Source organism: Alligator sinensis, unplaced genomic scaffold (assembly GCF_000455745.1).
Source record: "Alligator sinensis unplaced genomic scaffold, ASM45574v1 scaffold189_1, whole genome shotgun sequence".
In the NCBI taxonomy this organism is placed as follows: Eukaryota; Metazoa; Chordata; order Crocodylia; family Alligatoridae; genus Alligator; species Alligator sinensis.
In genome coordinates this window covers 91,622-101,860 of record NW_005843009.1, presented here as the reverse complement: position 1 = coordinate 101,860, position 10,239 = coordinate 91,622, and the positions used below count along the sequence as shown (strand labels likewise).

At 43.8% G+C, this 10,239-nt stretch overlaps 1 protein-coding gene across 3 annotated transcripts in view; it reads right to left on the bottom strand.

The window, feature by feature from the left end:
• Positions 1-10,239, bottom strand: part of LMNB2 (lamin B2) — a 66,236-nt gene that overhangs the window by 5,241 nt on the left and 50,756 nt on the right. For all 3 annotated transcript variants that reach the window (XM_025193060.1, XM_025193059.1, XM_025193061.1), the window contains 5 exons: positions 9,514-9,734; positions 8,502-8,793; positions 7,031-7,138; positions 3,199-3,318; positions 1,195-1,299 (listed from right to left, as the gene is read on the bottom strand). In XM_025193060.1, the coding sequence (XP_025048845.1) occupies positions 1,195-1,299; positions 3,199-3,318; positions 7,031-7,138; positions 8,502-8,793; positions 9,514-9,734 (846 nt within the window). The remainder of the gene's footprint in view (positions 1-1,194; positions 1,300-3,198; positions 3,319-7,030; positions 7,139-8,501; positions 8,794-9,513; positions 9,735-10,239) is intronic.

Sequence of the window (10,239 nt, the reverse complement as noted above, 5' to 3'; positions counted from 1 at the left end):
AATCCACAGCATACACACAGGCTGGGGAGTTCCCTTCTTGAAAGCACAGAGGTGGAACGGGATCTTGGAGTCATTACTGACTCCAAGATGAACATGAGCCGTCAATGCTGGACCGCAGCCAACGAGGCCAGCCATACCTCGGCACGCATCCAAAAGTGCATCTCAAGCCGGTCCAGAGAGGTGAAACTCCCCCTCTACGCGACTTTGGTCAGACTGCAGTTGGAGTACTGCGTCCAGTACTGGGCGCCGCACTTCAAAAGGGATGTGGCCAGCCTGGAGAGGGTTCAGAGGAGGGCCACCCGCTTGGTGAGAGGGCAGCAGGACAGGCCCTACGAGGAGAGACTGAGGGACCCGAACCTGTTCAGCCTCAGCAAGAGGAGGCTGAGGGGCGACCTGGTGGCCGTCTACAAACTCATTAGGGATCAACAGCAAATAGGTAGAGCCCTTTTCTCCCCAGCACCACCTGGGGTGACAAGGAACAATAGTAGTAAGCTGATGGAGAATAGGTTTAGGTTAGAGATCAGAAGGCAATATTTTACATTTACAGTTAGGGTGGCCAAAATCTGGAACCAACGTCCCAGGGAAGTGGCCCTCACCCCTACCTTGGGCAAATTCAAGAGGATGTTGGACGATCACCTGTCTGGGGCCTTGTGAACCCAGCATTCATTCTTGCCTGTGGCAGGGGGTCAGGCTAGATGATCTGTTCAGGTCCCTTCGGACCCTAGTTACTATGAAACTATGAAACTGTATAGTTGCTAAATAGCAGGATAAGTATACAGGAAGGCAAAGGGAAGGTTGTAATAAATATGGAGCTTAAACTTATCTATACTCAACAGGATATCTTCCCTAAAATATCCCTTTGGTGCAAATTCATTTTCTGTGGGAAGAAGTCACACAGTCCCTCACATCCTGACTTGACAGTCACCTGAGCTCTTGTGGAGCCCAACAGGATCTGTTCATCCCTGAAGTGAGAAGCCCAAGAGTATGCGCTGTACTCATTGTAGGGATTTTCTTAGGGGAGTTACAGAATTCACTCTTTGCCAAGTCCTTTACAGCTTCCCATTGGAAGACAGGGAGTAGCAGGTTTACAGTCTGCAAAGACTGATGGAAGACTCATATTTCCAATCCACTGTCACAAGCCGAGAACTGGGAGGGAAGTATAAGTTAAAAAGTATCTAGTTCACAGCTTATTACCTGTTGGTGAAAAAGATCTTCCTCTCCAAACTCTGCTTCATCCTCCTCCTCCTCCTCATTCACACGTGTCACTACTGATTTTGTGACGCTTCTTACTGCAACCTCCTAGACACAGGGGCAGATAAAGATATATTTGATATTCTGTTCCTTATCTCTGCATTTTGATGGCACAGTGAACTCGCACCACAAAACTCTGGAGTATCAAAGCAATTGACCATATATTTGACCCACTGACCCTGGTTTTGTGAAACCAGAGCCTGGACAAAGTTTTGCAAAATACAATAAGTCTCTTCTTTGTTTTCAGTTCTACTTGATTTTAGCCATACTATCCAGCCCCGCAGGGGACTAGTCTCTGACAATCCTCATCTTCACAGAGTTTTTGTACATTTTTATTTAAAAAACAACAAATAGACAGGCCCAACTTAGAGCTGTCTAATGAAAGACTGTGGAATGCACTAAGAAACAATTTATGTTAGTGAACAATTATGCGTCATTAAGAAACCAGATTTCCTCTTAATCTATGTCAACTATTTGGAATAATTTTCAGTTAGATACTGAAAGCTTCAAGAGTCAGGATATTTCCTTAATTTTTAAATTTCTTTGTAGCAGAGTTAGGTATTTAAAACAACAGTGTTCTGTACAAGAACATTTCTAGAATAGCGGGTAAGAAATTAATTAGCGTATCTGTGGCAAATCTCCCCTGGCACAAATTTATAAGTAGAGAGACTGTCGAATTTTAGGGTGTGAGGAGACTTTTTTTTTTCTAAACTAATAATCTAATAAATTTGCTCCACTTCAATATTGAGCTAGTTCACTTTCTGTTTGTATGTGTCCTGTGCTGCTGTTCCTGCACAGTGATTTCATAGTTACCAAGAAAAAAGGGTAGCATGAACATTGATGAAAAGCTGATAGGTTTCATTTTCTTATTCCTAAACAACTATTGCAGCAATGCATATTATGAATAGCCAAAGCAAAATCCTCCCTTGCAATTTTTTCTATAGGGACTTTTTTGTTTTGTTTTTTTAAGTAGTTATGGGATGATTTAGGACGAATGAAAAAACTACTAATACGCACCAAATGTAAACTCCCAATACAGTTTCAATATTTAAGACGATATCACTACCTTCTTGCACCATCTTTTATCTAGCATCCCAAAATATGCCAGGTACCATATTTACTCGCATACTATCTCCCCTCCCAATCAGCATTCCAAAATTGGGGTCTCAGTCATAAGACTCAATCTCCCCACTTCACTGAAACAGAAGCATGCAGATACTGTGCTTTAATGGTTGCTCAGATGTCTGCTACCACTTGTTTCTGGACCAGCAAGCAGAAAGGGCTGAGCATGCTAGTTTGTGCCTGCAGGAGCGATCAAGCTGGCTCAAGGGAAGCGAGCTGCTGCATACAGACTACGATAACTTGATGAGGCTCGTGGTGTAGAAACAACACTTGAGTTACAGTGAAAAAATACCAGTCTTGCTACTGCCATTACAAGGAGCTGGGGCCTAGGCTCAATGCTATCCTGCCATATCAAGAAGCTCCTACTGCCTCACTCAAACAGTTTCTTAGGAAGCCATGCTTTCCGGACATACTAGTCAGCCATGGCTCTAGACAGATTTTTTTATTTTTTTTAAAAACATTTTGCCTTCCAAAGAGGTGTGTTATTTAGGGGCAAATGCTTTCCAAGAAAATATGGTATTTTCAACCTTTCTTGGAATACCCACACTGTTTTCATTCCCATCTCAGCTGAAAATGTATACTCAAATTGAAGCACATTCTCTCCTCTCATGAATGTTTTCTAAAAGGTCTACACAGATGATCAGTCCTTTGAACACATTTCCTTAAACACTGTATCATTATATATAATACTTAATCCATTAAATATTCAACACTAGATACTGCTTTGTTACAGACGATAGCTATGGAAAGAACAAAAGCATTTTGTCAAAATACAAAAAGGATTTGGATGGGTAACAACATATTTGTCCAAGAGACAAAACCTACCTCTCCGTCAGAGTTTACTAGGTATGTACGGATGTTTCCTCCAGTGCCCCAGCTGCTCTGATTTTTCCACACAAGGACAGAAGGAGGGCTATGAGCCACACCTGCATCTGCAGCCCAGATCTAAAAAGACACAAAAATGTTGTAATCAATGCCTGTACTTCTTTTCTTTTTGTATGTAAGAAGGGATGCCTAATTCTGTACTTTTTTTTCCACTTGACCCTTTCCATTTCTCAAGGATAGTGAAGTAGGTAAAACTACCCAAAGAAGAACATTCTTTGCCACTTACAAGTTAGCAGCTGAAAATTAAGAGCAACCATGGTTAAAGGGAAGAAGAAAGACTAACATATCAAGCACCACTTTGTTTCTGCATGCAGCATTTTTTATTTTATTTTGTCTGGGTTCTACTATGGCAGTAAACGTACCAAGATTAAGAACGTTTCTAAAGCATGGTAGCAACACATCATGGCAAGGACATCTCCAAGCACACTGTGACCACTAGCTTCAAACCCATGAAAACATGCCAGTGCAGCAGTTAAGACTGGAAGAAAAAACAGGGCCCTCCAGCAAGGCATATACTGGTATTGACTGGATTCATTTTAGAGACAGGAGTAATCATCAAGAGAATTGCCAAGAGAATGTAAAGGTTGCTTTTAAGTCATTCAACAAGCACTGGACTCCCAAAACTGCACTGACTGACTAACAGCTGTCATGCATTCAAGACCCGCATGGCACAGTGATTGGGCAGCCAAGATGAGCTGAGGGAACGTTAAGGTATTTGGTGGCAGACTGACAATTCAATGATGCCATGTCTAGTGGTGGTGCCATTGGTCCTTGAACTCAGAAAGTAATGGAGCAGAACCATCAGATCCAGTGCAGTAGGAACTACAAACTCTATATCCTACACTTCTGCCTGGGTGATGCCAGAAGGTGTAAGGACATGTGTCCTTATGTAGCTCAATCTAAGTTTGCAGTTACAGCCAAACTGGCACCAGGTTACCAAAATTAACCCAGGTACAAGATGATACTTACTTCAAAGATCTGCACCTCTTGCCCTCAGTAACAACTGACAAGGGCCTAGTATCCCAAGGCTCAACAATGCAAACAGATGATCTAGCAAACAGAATGGTGCAAATCTCAACGAAATCCACACTCTACAGCAAGCACTCCAATTCAAACAGACCAATGCAGAAGCATCCGATGTGGCATGCCAGTAGGGGGTGCTCCTGCGCTGAGCCACCCACCTCACTGTACCCAACCACCTTCTGGGCTCTGAGTGCCTCCCTGGGGGCATCTCACGTCCGGCCGACCCCCTTCCTGGAGCAAACTTGCTAGCCCGGGGGTAACGCTGCCACCACCCAGGGTCTGGACTGATCCTGGTTCTGTGCCCCCTGGGAAACACAGGCCTAGTAACCCTTGAGGGTACTCGACCCACTTCAAGAACTTGGGGTGCTTCCCTCAGTCTGAAGCACAAATAGTGATCTCCCCTAGTTACCCAAACCAAGGGGACCCCAAGGCATAATCTAGCCCCTCTCCCAGTAAGTCTCCCATGCTATGTACAAAGGAGAATTTTATTGGCTACAAGGAATAGGTTTGGAATAGGGTACAGGGTAGAGCAATATCAGAGAACTCCCAGTGAGCAGGGGCAGGCAATTATTTCGGGTGGAGGGCTGCTTACTGCGTTTTGGCAAGCCATTGAGGGCCGCACGACAGGCAGCCAGGGGCAGATAAATATTAATTTTCTAAATTTTTGAGGGGCCCCATGGGCCAGATAGAATGGCCTGGCGGGTTGAATTTTGCCCACCTCTGCCATAGATCAAACAGTGGCTCAGTAGCCTTTGATCATGCATCTGAGTTACTGAAAGCTATATATCTAGTTAGATCTCTGGTAGCTTACTCACGAGTATCATCCAGAGGCAGGCAGAGATTCCCTCTGGAGGTAGGCAGTTCATTGATCATAAGTTTCAAGACAGAGAGCAAGTTTCAGATGGTCCAGCTTTTCTCTCTCTCTCTCTCTTTCAGTTTTCATCATGGCCACTGCCCCTCCTCCTGGGCAGTCCTTAACTTATATAGACCTTATAACCTCATTTACTGGGTCCAATGGAGGCCAGCAACTGTTGGCTGCTAGCCAACCAATTTGACATGCATCACTGGTTATAATGCCAGTCACATAGGCAGAGGGAACAGGTTTCCTCCCTCCCTCCCTCCAGAATGTATCCAACTCAGGGTTACCTAAAGAGATGGGATGTCTGCCCTTTGCAGGGACCATGTTAACCAAATTGTCACACAGCAGAGTTTTTGGGGAGAGACAGAGGTGGCATTCTGCCACATCTGATACTCTACAAGCTTCTACAGAATCTCTTTGAGGCTGGGAGGTCTTAGAGGTTGATTGAATGGTACCATATATACCGTTTCTGAACCCTTATGTACCCCAACCAGCTTTTGGGCAGATCAAAAGGTTTCAGAAATGCAAGAAATAGAACCCCCATATTAGTAGCAGACAGCAGAATAAGGGGAAGCTTTGTTTTAAGACCTGATAGGGCATATCCTATGCATCTAAACCCTGAAAAGAAAATAGCCTTTGAGCAGAGGCAGTACCAGGAAATGTCAGTGATGGTCTGAGTTATTAGTGATAAAAATCAGAAAAGCAGCCTAAGGTCTTAAACACGAGGATCATTTAAGTTAATTTTTCTTTCTTTTGTGGCTGCAGGACTGACACATGTTGCACTTATCAGGAATGAAAGTGTCCAGTGTAGGCATCCAATGCTGGCAAAAGGCCTTCATGCCACAGACTGCTATGAAACCCAGAGATTTCCACAAGGAGAGAGCAAAGAAATCAAAAAGATAATTCTCTTTAGTAAAAGATTCCTAAGCTGGTGAAAAAGAAACAAAAAGACCCTCCCTCTTTCCCCACCAAAAAAAAATCCTGAAATAAGCAAAGCATCTAGGGCTCAAGACATCAGTATTTCATTGCGCAATTGAAAACTGTTAGGTAAAAGCAGGGAGAGAATGTGTGAAGGGTGCCAAGTCCCCAGATAGCTGGCAAAGGTAGATTGCTCCCACATTTGAATTATGAGGAATGTAGGGGAAAAAAAAAAACAGGCCAAGGCTAAATAGTATGCGATAGCACCAAACCAGTCAAGAACATTTTGTGCTCAAGACTGATGAACAGGTGATTGAGAGGTACTGTGGAGCAGAAAGTGTGCACAGTCCTTTTTCCTCTGGGCATGTGATGGGGGAACCAATGTGAAGTACACTTCAGGTACTACTAACCCTGAAGTCTCCAGTCAAAGGCTCGAGGATTGAACATACACAAGTGAAAAAGTCTGTGGACAACTACTCAAGGAAGAGTAAATGTTTAAATCAGCAATACAATACTCAGAGGTAGCCAGATCTGAGGCAATATAAGCTTGGTTTTCAGAAGTTTGAGTCTGAAATACTCTAATTCTTCATAACCTTTCCTTTCAGAAGTTTCAGTTTTGATGAACTAAATTTCCCAGGAGGAAATAAAATACCACAGGGCAAACTTAATTCTGCATTAATTAATAAATTTGTCACTGAATTTAGTAACAGAGAGCAGAGTCACTGCATTTGGTGAATGCACAAAAGTATGTATGAAATCCAAGATAAGTAGGCCCACCTCAGCTATCTGAAACACATGCTTGACTTGGTGCTATAGAAATTCAGCTTCTGTGCGTGATGTGTCTAACAGAAGAACCCAAGCCTACTCTCACCAGGAAGCTCAAATAGAAACAGAAGCTGTTCATCAAGCCTTCTTAAGCACCCTGGCAGTTTGTGTAAATACAACCCAAAAGAAGTTTCCACAGTGACTTACTGTAACTGTCTGCCCAGCCCGGAGGATATACTTTGGAGTAAATTTGTAGGCAATTTCTTCTCCTTCTCCTATTTGCCTTTTCAGTCTCCAGTTACCCAGAGACTGATCCTGAGAGAGAAATACAAAATTTTGTTTAGGAAAAACTAATTATAGCCAGCCAGCAGCGCAGTTCTCTTGTGTTTTACCTTTTTCTTTTTCCTTAAAATAGTATGTGTAGTTACCTGCTTTGCTCATACCATATTGGCTGATACCAATCCAATTCCAACATGCAGCTGGACAGTTTGGAGACCAGCATCAGACTGGTAAGTCTGGTGTGGGGGAAGGGGTGAGGGCAGGCAAGAGAGGGGCAGACTGAGGCTCCCGTGGTGAGCGAGGAAGTGGGGCTTGGGCAGGCGCTGCTCCGCTGGGGCAGGGCACAGGGCAGAGCTGTGAGCGGCTCATCCGTTAGCGTGGGGGTGGTGTCTGGAAGGCACCCCGGAAGGCATTGGATCAGCTGGATCTGTGCTGATGACCCAGCTGAACCACCCAGGAGTGGGTGCTGGAAGGAAACAGCCCCCAGGTGCAGGGGATGAGGGGAGCCTGCCATGGTCTGTATGGGACACCTCTCCGGGGTGTCACTGGGCCAAGGAGCAGTGCCACTTGTGTGCCAGCGGTGACCCAGGTGCTGGGTTTGGGGGGAAGAAGAAGCCTTCTCTGCAGGGACAGGTGGTGGAAGAAGAGGCTTTGGGGCCCAGAGGGAGTGATATCCAAAGGGTAGCGCCGATTTCTCCAGAGCTGGGCTCTATTCTCTTCTGCCCAGTGGGGACCATGCACAGGAACAAAATAAAGGGGAACACTATGGAGGGGATGGATGGCACAGCATAACACAGCATCTGTACCAGATCAGAACTCTTTGTGGGAGGGCTGTGTCTGACCCATGAGCTATAGGTTACTGCCCCTGGTTCAGATTGCAAGTTCCTTATTTTAAGCCCAATCCTGCAAACATTTACAAATCCATGCAAGTGCACTTTATAAGCACCCTAAGAGTAAATGAGACAATATATGTGAGCAAACTGACCTTCCTGTGTATTGTCAGTACCAAGCTGCTGAACATTTAAACTTTTGGGACACAAACTAAGATCTCTTTTAAGTTTTGTACAACTGCCAAAACGCTAGAACACAAATATAATGATTAGTTTCCACACCCTAGACAGCAGCAGCAGTGGCTGAGCTGGAAGACCCCATTCTTGCATCTTTGAAATTAGCGACTGGTGTTGGTGTCCCAGTCACCCACCCCTAATTGTTCTACTAGTATTACAAGACTACAATTGCCACTTTGCTACTGCTGATAATTTGATGCTTCCTGAAGGAGAAATGCCCAAAGATTAGTCTTCTTTCCTCCTTCAAGGGGCTGAGTTAAGGTTAGGAAAGCCTGTGTCATATTCAGATGCTAGTTTATTCTGCATTTTCTAAGAATTTTATTGACACTGACCTTCTCAGAATTATTTTTAAGTTGAACATATTTCCCCTCCAGGTCTATCTCTTCTATGCTGATGCTTCCTGTGGATGAGGCCTGCTGGGATGTTTGGAAACTACTGCTGCTACTGCTGCTGCTACCAGCACTACTCCCAGTTCCAATTCCACTTGTACCGCTGCCTGAAAGCTCCTCTGCTTCAATCCGTTTTCTCTTGCCTCTAGAAGACCGAACAACTGAAGCGCTGCTGCTGCTGGAAGTAGCCCGAGAAACTGTAACACGGGAGGATGGGCTTGGAGACAGCTTCAACCTTAACACAGTAAGACAGTAAGACAGACATTTTATTCAGATGAAGGAGAACACAACTGGATTTTCTCTGCTGTTTCACGAAATGTTTTGAGAGTACCAATGCATAGTAACATACTGCAGCATACTAGGACTAACTAGGAATAACAGGTGTAAACTAGTTGAGAGTGGATTTAGGTTAGATATTAGGAAGAAATTTTTCACAGTAAAGGTGGCCAGGATCTGGAATAGCCTTCCAAGAGAGGTGGTGCTATCACCTAGCTTGGAGGTCTTCAAGAGGAGGCTAGATAGTCACCTGGCTGGGGTCATCTGACCTCGGTCCTCTTTCCTGCCAGGGGCAGGGCGCCAGACACGATGATCCATTGTGGTCCCTTCCGACTCTACAATCTATGAATCTATGAATACTATTAACCTAGGCCAATGGTTCTCAACTTTGACTCGAGGCACCATTGTATGTGTACTAATGAAGGGTCTGGAGACAGAAGCAGGGGAAAACATGGAACTCTAAACTCTAAAGAAAAAAGGAGTAGAATATCAAGCAAAGAATGATACTTATCCATAGTATTTTAGGGATTATATAAACATACATGAATACATGCATGTAATGATGAAAGCAACTGCACTGTGTGAGACACGCTAGAGCTTAGGGGGCCAATGCGACTCAATTAGTCAAAGTTTGGATATTCTTGACCAAATAGAACAAAATGTATTTGTCGATGCCTACCTTTTCTCCTCTCCTTCCAGAAGTTTTCGGTAAGCACTGATTTCCATGTCCAGTGCTAGTTTGACATCAAGTAGCTCCTGATATTCTGCAAGCTGTTGCTGCATCTGGTCCCTCATTTCTGTCATCTCCCTCTCCCTGGCATCTAGCATCTTCCTGAATTTGTCCCGCTCACCAGCCATCATTTCCTCCAATTCCCGAATACGATCTTCTGCAGTACTAGCCTATTGTCACATTGAAATAAAAAAGTCAGTCAATCCAGACTGCATATACATAATCACTCTCTTTATGTACACATGGTCCCCTCTGACTGATGCTACAAAAACTGAAATAAATCAGGAAGCTACACTCAGGAATTACTTATCAGCAATGGTACTTTCATATGTAAAAACCATTGCAACAAGCAGCAGGAAGTAGGGACCCAACCAGTCCAATCACTAGCCTTAGAGTGACTGAAGCACATGACAGTATTTGAAGTGATTTTATGTAAGAAATTCAGAATTAATTGTAGATTTTTAATAAGTAGTTGGATTGAAAGATTTAAAATCTGACACCTAGCTTGGGTTAACTTTTACTAGGAAAGAGAGGTCAAATATAACTGTTTCTGGTTTGCAACTAAAAAAGCATAACCTTTAGAATAATTTTTTTGGAGGAAATTCTCATAAATACAGTTTCAATATTCACTCTCCACCAAAATGTGTATGAAAAGCACTGCTTTGTACAAAACAT